Here is a 22,532-nt window from a genome sequence, read left to right as displayed (position 1 = left end):
TACGACTTTTATCCGAAATCTATTTTATCAAGGGAAAAGGTTTAAATATAGTTTAAATCACTTTTAAACATTTCTAAATTATCAAAAATAATTACATTTCTTCAAAATAAAATAAGATTATATTTTATCAAATAAATTTTATTTCAAATAAATTAATATAAAATTAAAATAGATTAAAATATTACTTTTAAAATATAATAAAGGTCTTCAAATTTACGGGATGTTACAATCATCCCTCCTTTTAAGAAGTTTCGTCCCCGAAACTTAGAAGAAGGAACATTGTATATAGTTTACTGTAGCACCCCACGGTAATTGAAGAGGTCCAGTGATAGGCTTAAATGACTAGTGCTTAAAGGGATTGGAAGTACTACTCATATCAACAAAGTGCACTTTCTTTTATGGTCATCCATGCGAAAGAACTCCAAAGTTAAGCGTGCTTGACTGGGAGTAGTCTTAGGATGGGTGACCTCCTGGGAAGGTTTCCGGGATGCGCATAAGTGAGGACAAAATGCGCTATAAAGGACCCGTGTTGATCTGTGGGCCATGTACACAGCCTGGTGAGCTATCATAAGTAACCGCTTGTAACACCCCCATACTCCAAGTGCCTTACCAGGACCACTCAGGTATAAGGATACTACCATCTCGGTTGCCCGAGGTACTGAATATCATAAGACAATAAAGAAACGTACTTTTAAAGTAATTATAGATTAAGTGATTACATGTTCAAACCAAAACTAATAAAAGGAATTACAAGGTTCTCATACGGTCTACACTAAAAAACTATCAAAGCTACTAGACTTCGTCGACACAAATGAATACTTCTAACCGCCACGTGATGACTCATCCCAGCTATCCCATACGCGTCATATCACACCCGCTCAATAACGCTCACCACCCCGAATGGATCACCACAGTTTTAAAACATTTAAACGGGTCAATTACTAATCACACAATTCAATACATATATCAACAATAAGATAAACAGACACTTAACTCACACACACACCACCAACCAATTCCAATCATCTCAATCACGACCCCCACCGACTACCGATGGGGGACCGCAGCCGTTCCCACCTAAGCCCCGCTCATCATACCGAGCGATAACCTTGTCCCCATTAATGTGCACATCCCCTTCCGTGGCGGGTTCCACGAAGGGCGAAACTAGGGCGTGAAGCCACTCCCGCAAGTGACTCCACTCACCGAGAACGCATCTCGAGAACCATAGACAACAATTACAATCACAATCACAATCACAACAGTCACAATACAATTACTATATCAAACAATCAATCTCAACACATCAACAATCATCCCATTATGGGACTAATACCGAGTAGGAAATCCTACCCGGAAAGCACAACAAATGATCGGAGACGGTATCAACAAATTTGTATCAAAAGTCTCTTCTACGAACCCTCCTCCTATCATATAACACATAGAGGCTACACATCACAAACTACACACAAAACCCCAATCTCTAAATTAGGGTTTAACCAAACTTAACAAAACATTATAAAAATTATATTAAAAGCTTACCCTCGACGCAGGGAACTCAACGATACGAATAACGACAAGAACTCGACCGTCGAACTCCGGAATTGCTAAGGATGCGATTAGGAAGATGAACTTGTTGCTTTCTCTCTTAAACCGGGTTTTAGGTTTTGTAAAAGTGATTTAAAACAATGACGACTATGTTTAAATACCTTAATCGCATAATTAACAAACCCGAGAAAACTCCCCGTAAAACCGGACACTCGATCGAGTACCCAAGGTACTCGATCGAGTACCCCTTACTCGATCGAGTACCCCACTACTCGATCGAGTACCCAACAGTCGAAACTATTTTATCTCGCAACTTACCCTTACTCGACAGAGTAAGGGCTACTCGATAGAGTACCCCAAGACTTATAAATACGGAGTATTACAGGCTTCCCTCCTTAAAAGGAACTTCGTCCCCGAAGTTCAACCCATACATAAAAACAACCATACGGACTCGACCAAGACACAACAACTTAGCTAAGGACTCAAGAACTCGACCGAACATAGAACATGAACTCTTAACACCCACTCCACCAACTATGTTTACTTCCACAACATGACTCACTATATCGTATCTACCACATATATATCTCTCACGACACCAACTCCATACATAACCAACTACCATCCTCTAATGCCGCTAGCTCCATAATATCATCAACTATCAAATCCAATACCAAGACACTCATAGACATCAAACGGGATGTTACATTCTACCACCCTTAAAAGGAACTTCGTCCTCGAAGTTTACTCACACTCGTAACCTCATCATCCAACCGTCAAATACTAGCGAAATATTCTCACACTCCTAAACATCACGCTACTACAAGCACGGTCATGACCTTTAATAAAATCACCCACAACACGAATCGATCTTTTATTCTACATCAAGACTCAACTTCCGAATATATTACCATATGTACAACCATCAAAATCTGTTTTATCGCATCCTACTCCTCTTAAGACAAATGTTACGTCCTCGTAACTCACTAATACCAAACCATATCTATATCTCATTACCCTCCGTACCACCACATGTCAAAGATAACCGTCTATAAACCAAACACTCACCATTCTTATATCCAAGGCTCCCATACATAAACATTTCCCATTCCTCAACTCATTCGGCAACAAGACCTAACCTATACCATAAACTCGTAGCAAATCACCATACCCACTCTTCATTATTACTGCCAAACAACATACCTCTCTACGTAAGGCACTTATCTCTCGAAGCATAACTCACGGTCCGCACTCGTTACGTACACGCACACTAGATCCTCAAGTTCTTTCTTTCATTACCGCAAAATTCATACACAACTTAACATGACACTAATTTCCCCAACACCCTACACTCACTGTCTCAACAAAAGATTATGAACTACCTGCCTTTCGATCATTACAACACATGTTCCACGAATCATTTTCCATTACCATGTCTACCGATGTCTCATCAGAAAACAAGATCAAAATTACCGTAACAACCTCTCACAACCGTGTCCCATCAACAGATTATCACTATCCCATGACAACAACGAAACATATACAACTCTATTTCACATCATACTCTACCTCATTCCCAACTTAACCTGGTAAAGAAAACATGAATAAGCAAGACAACCGTCTATCAAAGACAAACCGACACTCGCAGAGAGCAACATCAAACAAAACAACAATCTATGTATAACTGGTATGTACTTTCGAAACCCGAATCATAATCATCCCGCCTACTCCACCACAACCGTGACGGCATCACAACACCGCCACCAACCACACACCGTAGTGCGAAAATACCCGCATCACAAAGACTATGTACCATGCCCGGATCACCACCCGAGGCACCACAACCACACCAATAGACATCACAACTGCATACAATTCCCATAAATACTGACTTAGCATAACTTCTCAAACAAGAAAAACTTACTCAAATCCACTTTATTAAATCACCACGCAACATATTATATGGATAAACAGATAAGCATCTCATGAACATCCTCTCTCGCCATTTCCTAAATACACATGTGTTATCAATACACATAAAATTATAACTAGCCATGTCAAATCAATCAAATTATTACCTTTTTGGATATCATTAAATTAAATTACCGTGTCCAACATATATATTACCGAACATTCATAAAACAATTTTATAATTATCATACCATACCCCTTCTTGTGAGGTCAGAACCTCACACAAACATTTACACAAATCACAGACCCGTAATCACAACCAACTAGTCAATCATGACCACGTAAGTCACCACTCGAAAAAGGTTACCTGCCGCCCGAGTTTAACTCATATGCCCCTCATAACATATTCCCCCATTCGCACAACCATCACTTCCTGCCAAATATAATCACACCTTCACTATTCAACTAATAGCGTCCGCCTCATCTAACCACATCTTATACCCTCTCACAATCATACACAACAATCAGGTCCCTACCAAATCAACCTCTTTAGAATTGCTACCTTTCTAATATTCCATCACTCTTAGCCATTAGTGATAACACCACAATGCCACCGCTCAGTATATCAAATCTCTTACACTCATATCAAAATAACATGGTGTTTCTACCATTTTTGGTTAACATTGCAAATAACGAACATCAAACCCATCCACAAAATTACCTCAACATTATTTCCAATGCTATCTTATTTGTATTGTCATCCAACTCTCCACCAAATATCTCGTATCGTGCCAATACTCCACCAACTTCTTACTCCCTTAATTCCTCGAAACTCATTACCAATCATGTTGCCCTGAAACTCCTATATAACCTTTAGCTAACATCCTCGTGATACCATCACATATTTCGATGATTTCTTATCTTTATATCACATAGCTCCGGTGAACATTTTCCTCGGCTTACTTTTATCCTTCTTTTCTCTTTACACTCAATAATACCAATTAATAGTTCAACTCCTTATTCCTTCTAGCTAACTCTTTAGAAATCAAGGTTACCCCTTCGTTGCTCCAAAACTTAATTCCATTATTTTCTACCGACATCATCTCACTCTTTCTTACCATGGATCTTCTCTTATTATGCTATCACTCATACCTGCCACTAATCTATCCATAGAACCAACGTTTAATGTTCAAACAATTGCATCCCCTTTTTTACATCTCTAGAAATCGGAATTCATTTAATACCGTTAATTACCCAAGGAAATCACACAAAGAGTTTCATCTTTTAATAAACCAAACCTCCCAAACTCACTCATTGTCTACAAATACACCTCGCGACATGTCTCCACAAAGTTCACTATATATTACTCTTCTCAACCCCTTTAAACGAACTTTCACTACATAAATCCATAACCCACACGACTCCTAACCATTTCCCTCCTTAACTCTTTACACATCTCAAGCTCGCCACTATCCACATTCTTACTTTCAATCTTTTCATTCTCACGTTCATTATACTCACATCATCCCTTGTCTATATTCACTTATTTTTACATTACTCAACACACAATCATATCACTCATCCCGTCTCGCAAAACGTGCGCCATGCCTCAATAAACTATACCAATCTTCCTTTTCTTTTTCCACCATCTATCATAATCACATATAACTCATGTCCTCCCCACCGAACTCATACTCATCATAGTGCCACTCTTTACATCATAAGATTGGGTAACTTACGCTTCAAGACCAACACATACGTAAAACAATGCATAAAGAAGTAATACAACACCTTTGAATTAAACATAATATGCAACGAATGTCAAAAGACAAACATATGACCCGAAATACGCATATGACCTGCACAGACCCCACTCGATCGAGTACCAGAACCTACTCGATCGAGTTGAGGCTACTCGATCGAGTGCCCAACATGCTCGATCGAGTGCCCCGACTCGAACCCAAACAGACCTTCGATCTTCGACTTACTCGACCGAGTAGCCCGGCTACTCGATCGAGTGACCCCATACTCGATCGAGTGCCCGAGGTACTCGATCGAGTGCCCAAAAACACGATTCTGGTCAAAATAACGACAAGTACCCACTCGATCGAATCAAACCCACTCGATCGAGTCATGCAGACTCGTGAATACTACCCGAATGTTATCTCACATACCCTAACGTACTATGCATTCATTATTATTTCAACATTATGATTACAACTACGCATTCAAATCTGCGCGACTCCTCATACAATTAACAAAATAATCTACTTCGTGTTATCAAGTGCCACGTTATAAACAACCATCATGCTTTTCATCCAATTCGTTATATAAAACACATATCATTGAACCTCTTCATGTTACTACTTACCAAAAGTCAAACATTACCATCTATCATGCTCATATAACATTCAACTTTCAATCATGTATTACTCGCATGTTTTAAATTTTCATAACTTTTCATAACACAAACCACACCCATACACTACAAATCCTATTTCCATGTTGCTAATACAACAACATTACAAATCCACTTCATCACACATCATCATATACGAACTACTTTCTTTTTCTACCATATCATTCATCATTCTCATATACTTTTCCAACGATTCCAACCAACATGTCAACCAACTATCATGCAACATGCTTTCAACAAACCATATACAGCACAATTAACATACACGTCGCACATATACACACGGACTCCACGTTCCCATACCATGTGACTGGCTTAAGTATCATGGGGCCAAGATTTTGAAGTGAGGGCGCCTACTCACCCAAAACCTAGCATCAGCCGGGGCTCCCATTACACATACACCAGGTTCATTTTATTAGATTCCCTATGTTCATTATGTTCATTTGTTACAGGTTCCAAAATCGTCGCTCTGATACCATTTGTAACACCCCCATACTCCAAGTGCCTTACCAGGACCACTCGGGTATAAGGATACTACCATCTCGGTTGCCCGAGGTACGAATAATATCATAAGACAATAAAGAAACGTACTTTTAAAGTAATTATAGATTAAGTGATTACATGTTCAAACCAAAACTAATAAAAGGAATTACAAGGTTCTCATACGGTCTACGCTAAAACTATCAAAGCTACTAGACTTCGTCGACACAATGAAGACTTCTAACGCCACGTGATGACTCATCCCGCTATCCCATACGCGTCATATCACACTGCTCAATAACCGCTCACCACCCCGAATGGATCACCACGCTTTTAAAACATTTAAACGGGTCGATACTAATCACACAATTCAATACATATATCAACAATAAGATAAATGCATGACTTAATCACACACACACACCACCAACCAATTCCAATCATCTCAATCATCGATCGTCCACCGGACCACCACGCCAGCTGGGGGACCGCACCCGTTCCCACCTAAGCCCCGCTCATCATACCGAGCGATAACCCCGTCCATTAATGTGCACATCCCCTTCCGTGGCGGGTTCCACGAAGGGCGAAACTAGGGCGTGAAGCCACTCCCGCAAGTGACTCCACTCACCGAGAACGCATCTCGAGAACCATAGACAACAATTACAATCACAATCACAATCACAACAGTCACAATACAATTACTATATCAAACAATCAATCTCAACACATCAACAATCATCCCATTATGGGACTAATACGAGTAGGAAATCCTACCCGAAAGCACAACAACAGATCGGGCATCAACAAAGTATCAAAAGTCTCTTCTACGAACCCTCCTCCTATCATATAACACATAGAGGCTTCACATCACAAACTACACACAAAACCCCCAATCTCTAAATTAGGGTTTAACCAAACTTAACAAAACATTATAAAAATTATATTAAAATCTTACCCTCGACGCAGGGAACTCAACGATACGAATAACGACAAGAACTGACCGTCTGAACTCCGAGAATTGCTAAGGATGCGATTAGGAAGATGAACTGGTTGCTTTCTCTCTTAAACAGGGTTTTAGGTTTTGTAAAAGTGATTTAAAACAATGACGACTATGTTTAAATACCTTAATCGCATAATTAACAAACCCGAGAAAACTCCCCGTAAAACCGGACACTCGATCGAGTACCCAAGGTACTCGATCGAGTACCCCCTTACTCGATCGAGTACCCCAGCTACTCGATCGAGTACCCAACAGGTCAGAAACTATTTTATCTCGCAACTTACCCTTACTCGACAGAGTAAGGGCTACTCGATAGAGTACCCCAAGACTTATAAATACGGAGTATTACACCGCTCCCGACCCGGTTTGGGTCGGGGTGTTACAAGTGGTATCAGAGCAACCCTGCGACCGTGTGGTGATCGGAGGCAGTTGTTATACGCTCCTGGAGGCAGTGGTTATACGCTCCATTGTGATCACACACCTAGTGGGGGAGGATTCTGGGTTAGCGGTTATGCTCCCAGGCGCAACGAGGACGTTGCGTTCTTCAAGTGGGGGTGACTGTAGCACCTCACGGTAATTGAAGAGGTCCAGTGATAGGCTTAAATGACTAGTGCTTAAAGGGATTGGAAGTACTACTCATATCAACAAAGTGCACTTTCTTTTATGGTCATCCATGCGAAAGAACTCCAAAGTTAAGCGTGCTTGACTGGGAGTAGTCTTAGGATGGGTGACCTCCTGGGAAGGTTTCCGAGATGCGCATAAGTGAGGACAAAATGCGCTATAAAGGACCCGTGTTGATCTGTGGGCCATGTACACAGCCTGGTGAGCTATCATAAGTAACCGCTCCCGACCCGGTTTGGGTCGGGGTGTTACAATAATTATGGATCGTAATTAGTACATATCACAAGCAATTTTGTCATCTTATCAACAATTTTATTAACACACTTCGTTTAATCGATTGAATGGATGTCTTTTTTCCTTAAAAATGGACTTTTACGATTAGGGTTTGGAATTTGGGTTTTTGAAAGAGTGTTTGTTGGTGGTCATCGAATTACCCGGGGTAGGGTGGTTGGAGAAGGGTCGACGCTATAGGGAGGGCGCATTGAGTAGGTACTTATGGCGGTTGCGGTGGCTGTTTAAGAGGAGTATTGCGGTGGCTCTTGAGGGACGACTACTAGTGGTGGTTGCGAAAGCAAATGCAAGTTCGGCTGGTGTAGGTGGTGGTCGACGCTGGGAGGGGCGTGGGGATGGGGTGGTTGGTGTCGGGCGCGGGCGGGGGAGGGTGGTGGTGTCGGTGGGGCGGCTGGTGGGCAGTTAGATCTGAGTTTTTTTTCCTGGGTTTTCTTTATTTTTTTTATTTGTCTTCCTAGTTGTGTGTGAAAACTGAAAGGGGTAAAGTCGGAATAAGACGGAAAAATGTGTTGGATTAAGCAAAATTGTGTGCGGGATTTATCATATCCCTAAGTTAATTACCCCCGTTACAACGCACGAGCATCCAAACTACTGTAGTATCTAACTACTCCCTCCCATTCATCATAATCTTCCCCTTTGGTTTTGGCACAATACTTTAGGAAACGTATTAAAATAAGAGTAAAAGAGTTGTGTGGGGTTGGTGATAGGAGAGAGGGATGAATTATTATTAGTTAAATAAAGAATTGTGGGGCCAAAACATAAAGGAAAGTAATAAAATAGGAGTAAAAGAGTTGTGTAGGGTTTGGTGATAGGAGAGAGGAATGAATAAAATAAGAGTAAAAGTTTCTAAAAATAGAAAGGGGAACATTAGTTGAATAATCCGTTTCGGAAAAGAGGGAACATTATAGTGACTGGGAGGGAGTATTTTATACTCTCTCCCTTCAACTCCACCTTGCAAGTTTCTATTTTGCACACTATTCACAAGCGGACATTCAACTTCAATTTTATATTCATGTGAGATCTTATTTGATTCGTCTTTAAGAGTACATTAAAAATATCTAACTTTTATAATTTTTGCAAATACGTAGTTAAAGATATTTATCGCGTAAAAGTCGCATTGGCAAACGTGATAAAGCAAACATGTAATGTGGAGTTGAATGGAGCGAGTAGTCTCAAAACTTCACCATCTCTTTATTATTTCAAACTAAAATTGACCCATTTGAAGGGACACCAAGTCAGATATAAGATCAACTAATTTTCTTTATATATAAAATGATTAGTTTCTGTGCTGTACATAAATAAACAGATGATTAGTCGTAAACTCGTAATATACTTGAACACGCTCTCTTGTTTATTTGAGTACTCCTCTGTTATACCTGTTCCTATTTTCGAATACACGAAATTTTACTGGGGAAATGCATTAATATTAATAAATAAATAAATTAAGGAATAGGATTTTTCAATTGGGTTTTGATTTGATTTGATTCATTCATCAGGTTATCAATTCTGTTTATTTGATTTGATTCATTGGTCAGGTTATCAATTCTGTATTCTGTAGTACTATTTTGAAAGAGTCTCTCCGCGATCGGATCAATTTCATGATATTCGTAAGTTTTCATTCATCTTTTTACTCCTTATTTATTTCTTAAATCTCCTTGTGCATTCTTGGATCAATCGATCATGATTTTATAATGATTTCCAGTTATCATCTCATCTTCATCTTCATCTTCATCTTCATCTACTGTGTTTAACTATGATCCTGACATTTATTAGCTGACGAGGATTACATGTACACTACACAAACTTACGCTTTAACCACCTCATACTTGTAAATATATCAACTTTTTGTTTTTGTCAATTTTACAAATTTGTTTTAAAATGGCTTCTGTTAGTAACTACTTTTAACCACTAATATAGTTGTGTTTGGATCTTTTTATGCCATCTTTGGGTAAAACCGCCTTACAAAGACTAACTTTTTTTTCTATGACCAAATATTTGCACTGATTGATGGTGTCTTTTGTATGGTTGAAATATGATCGTCTCATATTAGTTTTTGTGATGTGTTGTTGATGTCTAGTCACTGGTGACTAGTTCTGGTGTTTTGGTTGATGAATTACCATGGGAAATGTTACAGGTTGCCAATGGCGAAGCAAAATCAGGGTGAGAGTCGGACAAGGAGTTCGGTGTCAATATTTATTGTGGTTGGTTTATGCGGTTTCTTCTTTTTGTTGGGAGCATGGCATAGAAGTGGGTTTGGGAAGGGAGATAGTATCGCTATGGCAGTCACCAACAGTGGGGCTGACTGTGCGGTCCTATCAAACTTGAGTTTCGAGACCCATCATGGCGGAGAGATTAAAACCGAGGTTTCTACTTTAAACACGAAAGTGTTTCAGCCTTGCGATGCTAAGTACACAGATTACACTCCTTGTCAGGATCAAATGCGTGCAATGACGTTCCCACGAGATAATATGATCTATAGAGAAAGGCATTGTCCCCCTGAAGAAGAGAAATTGCATTGCCTAATCCCTGCACCGCAAGGATATTTAACTCCTTTTCCATGGCCAAAGAGCCGTGACTATGTACCATATGCCAATGCTCCTTACAAAGCCTTGACAGTGGAGAAAGCTATACAAAACTGGATCCAATACGAAGGAAATGTGTTTAGGTTCCCTGGTGGTGGGACCCAATTTCCTCAAGGAGCTGATAAATATATTGATCAGCTCGCTTCTGTGATTCCAATGAAGAATGGCACTGTTAGAACAGCTCTTGACACCGGCTGCGGGGTAATATTAGAGTTATACTTAACAATTTACCATGTCTTCCGTTGCCAATTTATTTTAGTAACTTTCTCAACTCCAAATTCCATGCTTTATAAGCAGGAACTGACTTGTATTGTATTAGGTTGCAAGTTGGGGTGCGTACCTTTGGAGCAGAAATGTTATTGCAATGTCATTTGCTCCTAGAGACTCTCACGAAGCTCAGGTTCAGTTTGCCCTGGAAAGAGGAGTGCCTGCTGTGATCGGTGTTCTTGGAACAATCAAGTTGCCATATCCGTCAAATGCCTTTGACATGGCTCATTGTTCCCGTTGCTTGATTCCTTGGGGAGCAAATGGTGGGTTTTGCTCGCAGAAGTGATCATCTTTTTCTGATCTAAATTTTACATGCCAATTTTTATCAACATCATTGCGTCAACTAATTTACTGAGATTTAGTCCTTGATAACATAGTAGGATAGAGATTTGAGTCTTTTCTTACTTCTTGGAGATGGTAGTGATTTTGGCTGTGCTTGCAATACAGCATTACCTAATGGTACGACATTCTTTCTCATACTCTTTGCAGGTGGAATATCCATGATCGAAGTAGACCGTGTTCTAAGACCAGGTGGATACTGGGTACTTTCTGGTCCTCCGATCAATTGGAAGACTAATTACAAAGCATGGCAGCGTACTAAGGAGGATCTTCAGGAAGAGCAAGATAACATTGAAAAAACTGCTAAACTTCTTTGCTGGGATAAGGTTCATGAGAAGGGGGAGATTGCCATTTGGCAAAAAAGTCAAAATGTGGATTCATGCCGCAGCAGACAAGATCGTTCTCAGGTGACCATGTGCAAGGCTACTAATCCCGATGATGTGTGGTATGTTTCTCCCCATAATTTTGTTTACTTACTCTGGTTTTCTGTCCAGCTTTATGTTTATTGGTTTGAATTTTAGCCTTATATTTCATGTTCTTTCGTCTTTGTACAGGGCAAAAGGTGCTCTAATTGTCTAATTAGATTTGGTGTCAACTGTCATGTTTTGATTGTCTAATTAGATTTGATGTCAAGTTTTAATCAATCAATTACTTACACAATTAGATTAGTGCATTGTTTGGTGGTAAATCATAGCAAGGTTGGATTCGCTGGCGGTGTACACAATTAGATCAGGGTGGGGTGGTGTTTTGGATGCTGGTGTTTGGATTTTTCAATTTTTCATGGTGGGTGTTGGTGAATTTCCATTCCCTATTAAATCTTAAGTAAAGGGAATTCATTTCCTTTCCTTTCCTTTCCTTTCTCTTTGTTTCTCTTTCCCTTGTACAAAGCAAACACCTCCCTTGAAGTATTCTTGTAATTGACTTGTTGGGCTGACAAAAAAGGGGGAGAAAAACAAGAGTATGTTTGTATAGGACAAATATCTAACATGCACCTGTTTCATATGCCACTCTTTCAAAATTTGTGCTTGAAGCTTGTCCGAAGCGATCAAATTAATTTAGATGGACACTAGTAGTGCATAATCTTAGCATGAAAGCTGGTGCAGATTTTCTATTGTCATTTCTTGTTTTGTGGTTCTTAGGTACAAGAAAATGGAACCATGCATCAGTCCTTACCCAAGTGATATTGCTGGCGAGCAGCTGAAGGCATTCCCCGAAAGGCTGTATGCAGTTCCTCCTAGGGTATCTAGTGGATCTATTCCAGGAGTTACTGCTGATTCATACTCAAAGGACAGTAGCCTTTGGAAGAAACATGTGAAGGCTTACAAAAGAATCAATAGCCTACTTGATACTGGCAGATACCGTAATATTATGGATATGAACGCTGGGTTGGGAGGATTTGCAGCAGCAATTCAATCACCCAAGTTGTGGGTCATGAATGTTGTGCCAACTATAGCAGAGAAGAATACCTTGGGTGTTGTATATGAGCGAGGACTAACGGGCATCTATCATGACTGGTAGGAGATGTCTGCCTTATATTTCATCTTTTTTAAATTGTTCTTCCCTAAGGGTCCGTTTGGATACAATTTTAGGAGGGAAAGGGAGGGGAGGGGGAGTGAGGGGAGGTGAAGGGAGGGGAGAGAAGGGGAGGGCAAATGGGATTTGGGTGTTTGGATAACAAAAATTATGAAGGGAAATGGAAGGGGAGGAAGGAGGAAGATGAAGAATGGATGGAGGATTGAAGGATGGTGGTGGTATAATTAGAGTCCAAATAATGTTTTCTTTCCAAATCTTGCCATCCTTGGAAAGATTATAATTTGTTCTATAGGAGGGAAAATAAGTCCTCTCATTTCTCTCCCCTTCCATTTCCTTTCTCCCATATTTTTTATCCAAACAAAGGAAATTAAATCCCTCCCTTTCCCTCCCCTCCCCTTCTCTCCAATTCCTTCAATCCAAACGGACCCTAAAAGTCCCCTTCTTTCTGCACATGTGCTACTTGATGTTTCTTTATAAACAAAATATTAGTACTTTGTTTGCAGGTGTGAGGGTTTCTCTACTTATCCAAGGACATATGACCTCATCCATGCCAATGGACTTTTCAGCCTATACAAGAACAAGTAAGCCTCTTTTTTTTTTTCTTTTTTTTTGAAAGAGAAGAACAATTCATTAATAAACGCCAAGTGGCACCTACAAAAGAAATGTAAAATAAAAAAACTAAGCTAATAGAAACCAAAGAATAAATTTCTCATTATAAAGTATAAACTGAGGATCTCAAACCTTGATTTAATGATTTGGTATGTACTAGTGTCGTTTTTTTCATGCAGCTTATGTGGGGAATGGTTCACCTTTTGTTGGTTTCAAAGATTGTTAACGAATAATTTGTACCCATTGAAGAGACATGCGAGTGTGCGACGAATGAACCACCGACAAACTAATCTTGTTTATGTCACCGATGAAACTAAACCCTACAATGATTGTTATTGATTGGAAAACCCCCGAAAAAAAGGATTGAAAAACAAATCTCACCAAAAGGGAGTCTTTTATTAACTAATAAATATAGGGTGCTGATTTTCACAATACACAATTTACTTAATACAATACACTTATGACTATTTTACCCTTCTCATTTATCCTCTCATTGTACTGCATCGAAGAAAAAAATACAAAAATAACTAACTGAAATCACGTACTATCACCCCCTTTCTAGACCACCCACCACCTCCACCTTGGCCACCCACCGCCCGCCTACTGTCCACCTTCTGTCCAGTCTACTACCACGTCTCCCTTGTGTTAGTATTCAATACCTAGAATTACGACGACATAATATTAACTATTTCGAAGAAATTAACGGTATTTGAAATACTTGATATCAATTTGTACGCACTTCAACAAGGCATCCTTTATGTGGTGCATTATCATGGACCACCACTATTGCAGATTCACATGGGAAGAAGTCCCAATAAAATATAAGTGTTGTATCAAGTTATTGATCGCAGTATTCAATATCTACAATTACGAATGGTGCACCGCTCGTCACGATACCTCCGGCAATGTCGTCCACTTTATTAAGGTTGCCCCGGACCACCAAATACAACCAAGTCAAACCTTAATAAACCCCCAAAACCCACAATAAAATAAATTACCAAAAAAAAATGGAAGAAAAAGAAAACAATTTATTCAATAAATTGTATTCAAATAGTAAAATACTTGTTTTACATCCAAATTAAGGATTAGAATTGAAGATATTTGGTTGATTTTGAGAGGTTTAATTGTTGGAATTTGAGAGAATTCGCTTGGGGAGTTTTTTATTTAAGGGTATCAAAATGGAAAATATTGAACTAAAAGTACTATGATCAGTAAAAAAACGTACGACGAAAATAAATTACGTAAATAAATGATGATTCTCATGCTTATAATTGAACAAAGGTACAATTTTGGGGCTTACAATTGGTTAATTGTCAATGGTAGCCCCATATGCGATTGATCAAGGCTAGAGTTTTTAAAGAGGCAAAAGGAGATAGAGAATGTAGATTTTAGTTTTTATTTTAAGTAGGCCTTTATTTTTTTATATTTTTTTTTTTAAACAAGTATTAGTGATATCAATATACCATTACGGATTGCTGGTCATCCGAGGGAGATCTATGTCACATCTTAACTTGTGACGTGAACTCAAAGTTACCTCCAAATTTAGTGTTATGGGTCAGGGTGGTTGAACCTAACTTTGACTCGTTTTTACCCAAAAAATTAGATATAAATATGCAAAATGTGTAAAGAATATAACTTAGTCCTCCCGGTGATTTTAGGGAGAACAATTTTATTATAGTACCTTCTCGTGTAAAAAAATGCACGGATTAGTTTTAAATTATCATATACTAACCTTGTATGAATATAATTAGATATAATATTTATTTTATTAACAATTAAATAAAAAAAATATGAATTGAAATTAAATTAGAGAATTGACATTGAGTTAAACTGAAATGTAGTAATAATGAATTAAATAAATTACCCAAACACTTCTAGAGAATTTGTTGGAAACATTAATTATAGAGAATTTGTTGTAAATTTTAATTAACTAGTTTGAATGCCCGTGCGTTGCAACACGATAATTAACTTATTTATAATGCAAAAAAAAAACGTTATAACGGTTTAATGTTTACATTCTATGTCTAATGATTTGTTTACATATTATTAAAATATCTCTTTCAAAAAAAATAAAAGATTAATATATACGTGGGTTAACTCTTATTTATAATTATATAATCACCCCCTTATACTAATCTTTCGATGTGGGACAATTCTACTATTTATAAGTAATATATTCACAAAACTTGGATGATTTTTCTTATGTGGGATAATTCTACTATTTATACGTAGTATATATTCATCAAACCTGCATTGTTTTTCAATGTGGGACAAATAACATACTCAGAATTACACCATCTTTTTTTGCACTTAGTTCAACATCCAACCAGATCCCGAATAACGAATACGGACAATTGCTACTCATTATATCTAATAGTTATATTTAAATTTAATAATATGATCAAGTATTCTCCATTAATATTTGTACGTTGTTTTTCTTCAATTTTTTTTTATCATAAATGAGATACGGAAATTTCCTGTGGTACCTCTTAATTTTGTCAGATTTTCCATGTTACCCTTACTTTTAAGAATCTGCCTATGATACCCTTGAGGTTTCATTTTTTTGCCAGTGGTACCCTCTAATGTAAAGGCTGTTAAATGGACGTTAAGTTTGATGGCGTGACAATAAAATAACAATTAAAAAATAATACCCCATTTATTGTTTTATTGGTACGGATATCTCTCTCTTTTAATTGAAAATTTAATTAACTATATCATTATAATATTGGAAAATTTCTCATGGTAACCTTGAACTTTGATAGATTACACATGGTACCCCTAATTTTAAGTTTCTACTAATGGTACTCCTGTGTTCACCTTTTTCTTTCCCAGAATAGTACTCCCTCCATACCACACCAATGGTAACATTGACTTTTTCACACTTGTCGAGACACGTTTTGCAATGTGAATATCTTTAGTTTCACAATATTAAAAATTATAAAAAATTGATATTCTTATAGCATTCATGACGATAAATCAAACAAGATCTCACATGACTATATTTTGTTTTATAGATTAAGAATAATATCAAAGATTCTCTACGATCATGAATAGTGTCAAGATTCTCAATGTTACCATTGGTGTGGTATGGAGGGAGTATTTGACAACTTCCATCATAACGCCATTACTCCTATGACTTGTGACGCCTTTTTCTTTTGTTATCTATTACACAAACACTTCATCATCTAACTCCTAAATCCATATTTTATTTAATAAACTAACATATAATACCTAGTTTGGATGCCTGCGTTGCAACGGGGTAATTAACTTAGTAACAAAAAAATCAAAAGTCAAAACATCTCATTTAAGAGACGCAAAAGATGTTGGGTTGATACCTCTAAGTTCCAAGGATGCCTCATATTTATAATCATAAGACCATCACATTTTATGTTAATCTTTCAATGTGGGACAATTCTATTATTTTTATATAATCCTACATACTAAGAAGTACACAATTTTATATATGTACAAATTATATGAAATCTATACGCTAATGGTAGCATTTTTACCACGAATCAAATTATGTTATTTTCATAATTTTCTTAACGATATTTTTTTGCCAAATGAAATGTAAAAGTTTTTATATAAAAATTAGAAACATCACTTGAATATAATATAGGAAATAAATATTATAATAATTAAAAGATTCTTCACTTTATTTTTTACATAAAAAAATATTATTTATGATACTTTCCTAAATTAATTTTTAGGACCACCCCACCCGCCTTATGATAATTTTCTGATGTGGAACAATTCAACTATTTATATGTAGTATATTTACCACACCTAAATTTTTTTTCAATGTGGGACAAATAACACACGAAAAAGTACATCATCTTTTTTGCACCTATTTCGATATCCAACCCGATTTAATAATGAGAAAATACTATACTATCTATTTATATTCGTACGTTTTTTTTTTTCATTTTTTTGTCATAATTAAAATATGTTCAAATGATATGATTTAAATTACATTTTTTTTCTTAAGACGACTTTTAAGATGTAATTGAGGGAGCAATAAAATGTATAAACAAATGCAAGATATTTTTTTTTTCTGGTGCAATTTTGATTAATGGTTAAAAATTATGATGTGTTTTAGTTACTCAAATGTAATGAGGCATAATAATTACCTATATTGTTAAAAAGATTTAATTCTACTATTTATCAAAGTAAAAAAAGCTTATTATTGATTTGTTTGTGGATTCAAGATCTTTTTATGCAACACTTGATTGTATTATAATTCATAAATTTTCTATTTAAGTGCAGAGATTATCATTATATATGACACATTAATAACCAATTTATGTATATTTAGCACCCATTTTATTTTTTAATTATGATTTTGTCTTAAATAAAGTTATTATACTATCGATTGTCTTAAAATAAACAATATAATATCACTAATATAGTAATATATAATCGCTTTTATAAATATCTACGTGATTATCATTTGTATGGTATTGTTGTAACTAAGATTTGCCGTTAATACAAACTCTTTTAAGAACTCTCTAAGATAATATTTAAGCGATTAAAAAGATTTTGGGTTGATACCCCTAAGTTTCAAATATGACTCCTATTTATAATCATGTGATACCTCACCTCATGATAATCTTCTAATGTGGGACAATTTAACTATTTATATGTAGTATATTTACCACACCTACATTATTTTTCAATGTGGGACAAACAATATACTTAGAAATACACTATCTTTTTAGCACCTAATTCGATATCTAACCCAGTTTAATAATACTAAGCAAATACTATATTATTTATTAATATTTGTATAGTACATTTTTTTAACTTCTTATCATAATTAAAATATGTGCAAATAATATGATACTATATTCTAATGCTATCATTTATTTACCACGAATCTAATTGTATAATTTTTCAAAAAAAAAAATTATGTTACTTTTTTGCTAAATAAGATGTATAAGTTTTTATATAAAAATTATAAACATCACTTGGATATAATATAAAAAATATATATATCATACAGTGGAGATAATGATATAAACTCTTATGAGCTCTCCAAGATAATGCTTAAGAGACTCAGAAGGTTTTGGGTTGGTATTTAGGTTCTAAGGAAGCGTTCTATTTATAATCATATGATCACCCATTTTATGCTAAACTTTCGATGTGAGACAATTCTATTATTTATACGTAATATATTCACCACACCAACATATTTTTCAATGTGGGACAAATAACTTACTAAGAAATACACCATTTTTTCTGCACATAATTCGACATATAACCCGTGTTAATAATAATGAGTAAATACTATACTCCCTCGATTCAAGACCAAATACAACATTTTTTTTTTTACACCATTCATGAACAAATAGAATCTTTACGATTCCTTGCAATATGTAAGACAAAATACGGTTATGTGAGATCTTATTTGATTCACCTATAAAGTATAATGAGAATATCAAATTTTTAAATTTTTTATAATGTAAACTTAAAGATATTTACGTTATAACTTGTGTCCTGGCAAGTGTGTAAATGAAAATGTTGTATTTGGTCTTAAATGGAGGGAGTAATATTTATTAATATTCGTACGTTTATTTTTAATTTTTTTATCATAATTAAAAATATATGCAAATAATGTGATACTATATTCTAATGCCAGCATTTCTTTTACCATGAATCTATTATAATATAATTTTCATAATTTTTTTATAATACTTTTTTGGCAAATGAAATTTATAAGTTTTTATATAAAGATTATAAACATCATTTGAATATAATACATAATTGTTGTTAAAATCACGGGTAAGCCCCACATTAAAAAATCACTTTTTTACCCCTAAAATCAGTAGCCAATCACAGTTCTACAAAAAATTTGGCTTTTATACTAGAGTTATTTGATGGGAATAATCCAAACTATGACCTCCCTTCTCATATTAATTCATACTAATGTTTAACTGAGAAAAATCTAAACTACGCACTCATTTATCTCACAATACACTGGATAATTGGATACCTGTTGGTCAAGTCACACTTAAAAAAAAAAGAAAAAAAACTTAAAATCAATAAACCCCTAATTACTTAAACAATTGGTCTCCCTTGTGACGGGTTACCATTTTTGGCGGATATTTTGTGAGTTAAAATGGTAACAAAATGGGTTAGTGGAGAAAGGGGACCACATGAATAGTGTTGCAGAGAGAGAAAAAGTGGATACTTTATGAGGTAAAATGGTATCCGTCACTCAAGAGTGACGGATATGTGCCGTCACAAACAAGAATTTGTGTTACTTAAAATCCTCCCCTTCACCTACTTTAACTTCTCTATCACTCTTCAAATCTCACGTTAACCAACATTCTTCAAAAATGAAATCCCCTTCAAATTACAAACAAATCTCATCAAAATTCATCTAAATGTCAGGCTTAAAATCAAATTAGAATAACAAATATCATCGAAATCCCTTCAAAACTCACTTTCTACCTCTTCAAATCTTGAAATTAATAATTAATTTTCGTCATTTCTACATTATGTAACCTATCTAAAACTCAACATTTTTTTCCCTATTTTAATTGGGATTTCTGTCTTCTTGAAGTTAATCCTCCTTAGCTTTACAAATTACAGACCCATCTTTACAAGTGTGTAAAAAAAATCAAGCCTTGAAAGAATTTTGGATATGATTGATTTTTTCAAGAAGTATCCTTATTTTATAGCTGGGGTTACTTTTCATTTGGTTAATTGGTCTTCCTTCGGAAAACAAGACAAAGTAATTTCGAATTTGTGATGAAAAGATAGTTATGGCGGTGATGCATATGGCTTGGTTCAGTCGTCCCCGGATGGTGGTGCCGTTGTAGAGGCAGATGAGGTGCTTGATCAGTTGATTCTGCTGATGATGGTGGAGAGATGGTGGTTTTGACCGTGTTTAATTAAGTGATTTGATTAGTTGGTGATTTGTGACAATGTTTCATGCTTGTCTTGTTCACCATAATGTTATTAATACGAGGAAGAAGCTGAATCACATGTAGTAACATCATCAATAATTTTCTGGGTTATATTTTTAATTTGGGGAAAGTGGAAGATGAACAAAAAATGGGGCCACTACTTATGACCTGAAGCCTTACCTGTTGTTATAGGTAAAAATTAGGCCGAGTTCAGTGAAAGATAAATGAGCGCGTAATTCAGATTTTTCTCACTTAAACGGTAGTGTAGATTAATATGAGAAGAGTGGACATAGTTTGGATTATTCTCATCAAATAACCCTTTATACTATGTAGATTATTAGATATAAATATGCAAAATGTGTAAAAAATATTATAACTTAGTCCTCCCCGTGATTTTAGGGAGAACAATTTTATTATAGTACCTTGTTAAATTTAAGACTATTAGGCCATGTATATGTAAAATGTAAAATGTAGTACTCCCTCCAATTTCCTATTATCTTGCCTCTTTTCTTTTTCATATAAGTTTGATTATCTTCCCTCTTTCCTTTTTTGGTAAGTTTCATTCATTTTTTATTAATTTCTCTTTCCTAAAAAATCAACAACTCTCATTACTTTATCTATTCTTTATTCATCATTCATTCTTTATTATTTTCTCTCACCTATAAATTTCACAACTTACAATACTTTATTCTACTTTATTCCTTCTTTCTTCCCCTTTCTTAATTTTTGTGCCCAAAAGAAAGGGGAAGATATAAGGAAATAGGAAGGAGTATATGATTTCATATGAGAAACAGTACTAAAAAAAATGTACAATAGAAATGGTAAGAAAAAAAGATGCGGGAATGTATTTTTGACCCTAACTTAACCGGAACTTGTACAGACCAGATCCATATTTGGATTCTACTTAAATCCAACCCTTTTGACAAATGTAATTGTCGTAAATGGTGCTGGGCCAATCTAAACGAGTCCTGAAAAATTGAAAACTAAATATAATATAGTAAGTGAAATTTGGTTGATTGTTTGAGTTATATCATGCGACCAGATGTAACTTAGAAGGCATTCTTCTCGAAATGGACCGTATCTTGCGTCCAGAAGGGGCAGTCATAATTTGTGATGAAGTAGATGTGTTGGTGAAAGTGAAAAAGACAGTAGCCGGGATGAGGTGGGACACAAGAATGGTGGATCATGAGGATGGTCCTTTGGTTCCGGAGAAGATACTTGTTGCCGTGAAGCAGTACTGGACAGTCGAAGGTAACACAACAACCTTACAATGACTTCCATTGGTTCCGGAGAAGATACTTGTTACCGTGAAGCAATACTGGACACATGAAGGTAACACTACAACCTCACAATGACTGCTCAAAAAAAAAAAAAAAAATCTGATCCCGATGGTTCTGCTCGATTTGACCAGTTTTAAATGCGTGTTTACTTTATTTCTTTTAGCTTAAGCTGTAGTCTATGTAGTAGGTTTTTTGGGGACTGAAGAAGGTAATTAGTAGCATCATTACGCTGTTGGTCACCGCCTAATTGCTTAATTCCTAACACTTCCATTTGTTTCTGGTTTTACTCTGTTTATTTTTATTTTTATCACTACCATTTAAATGAACCTTTTTTTTTCCTAGGTTAAATATATACATATGAGTAGAGGTGACAATCGGGTCAGTCGGGTCGGGTTTGGGTCGGGTCAAGCAGGTTCGGGTCATATCGGGTTAGCCAACCCTTTCGGGTCGAATCAGGTCGGGTTCAGGTCATTATCAGGTCGGGTCATTTCGGGTCAAATGATGTATCGGGTCGGCTCGGGTTTGGGTCAGGTCATTATCGGGTCGGGTCATTTCGGGTCAAATGATGTGTCGGGTTTGGGTCAGGTCATTATCGGGTCCGGTTACTTTATCACATTACTTCAATTTTTGACCATTAAATTTAGTTTTTAAGCATTATTTGGTTTAATTACTTCATTATTAAGTCAAACATAACAATCTAATTACAAAATCACTTTCTTTGATCAATATTAAGCTTAATAATTG

At 36.1% G+C, this 22,532-nt stretch overlaps 1 protein-coding gene across 4 annotated transcripts; it reads left to right on the top strand.

Moving 5' to 3' along the window:
- Nucleotides 1-9,488: 9,488 nt before the first annotated feature.
- Nucleotides 9,489-22,107, top strand: LOC141623660 (putative methyltransferase PMT2). 4 transcript variants are annotated; one of them, XM_074439783.1, is made up of 8 exons: nucleotides 9,489-9,591; nucleotides 9,803-9,874; nucleotides 10,402-11,050; nucleotides 11,169-11,379; nucleotides 11,606-11,900; nucleotides 12,595-12,969; nucleotides 13,492-13,569; nucleotides 21,551-22,107. In XM_074439783.1, exons 3-8 carry the CDS (start codon nucleotides 10,409-10,411, stop codon nucleotides 21,780-21,782), a joined length of 1,833 nt encoding a protein of 610 aa, XP_074295884.1. In that variant the 5' UTR covers nucleotides 9,489-9,591; nucleotides 9,803-9,874; nucleotides 10,402-10,408; the 3' UTR covers nucleotides 21,783-22,107. The 4 variants fall into 4 exon arrangements, with proteins under 4 accessions (XP_074295884.1, XP_074295883.1, XP_074295885.1 ...); XM_074439782.1 differs by lacking the exon at nucleotides 9,489-9,591 and having other exon boundaries at nucleotides 9,592-9,874; XM_074439784.1 differs by lacking the exons at nucleotides 9,489-9,591; nucleotides 21,551-22,107 and adding an exon at nucleotides 20,363-20,605 and having other exon boundaries at nucleotides 9,597-9,874.
- Nucleotides 22,108-22,532: the final 425 nt, after the last annotated feature.

The sequence above is a fragment of the Silene latifolia genome, chromosome X (assembly GCF_048544455.1).
Source record: "Silene latifolia isolate original U9 population chromosome X, ASM4854445v1, whole genome shotgun sequence".
Classification (NCBI taxonomy): Eukaryota; Viridiplantae; Streptophyta; class Magnoliopsida; order Caryophyllales; family Caryophyllaceae; genus Silene; species Silene latifolia.
The sequence above is the reverse complement of the archived record's forward strand: the minus strand, read 5'-3'. Positions and strand labels throughout refer to the sequence as shown.

Bases quoted from the DNA above. Each gene is read 5' to 3' on its own strand.
- LOC141623660 (XM_074439783.1), top strand. From the start codon at position 10,409: ATGGCGAAGCAAAATCAGGGTGAGAGTCGGACAAGGAGTTCGGTGTCA. The intron at 11,380-11,605 runs GTGGGTTTTGCT...TACTCTTTGCAG, and splicing joins GATTCCTTGGGGAGCAAATG to GTGGAATATCCATGATCGAA. The intron at 13,570-21,550 runs GTAAGCCTCTTT...TCATGCGACCAG, and splicing joins TTCAGCCTATACAAGAACAA to ATGTAACTTAGAAGGCATTC.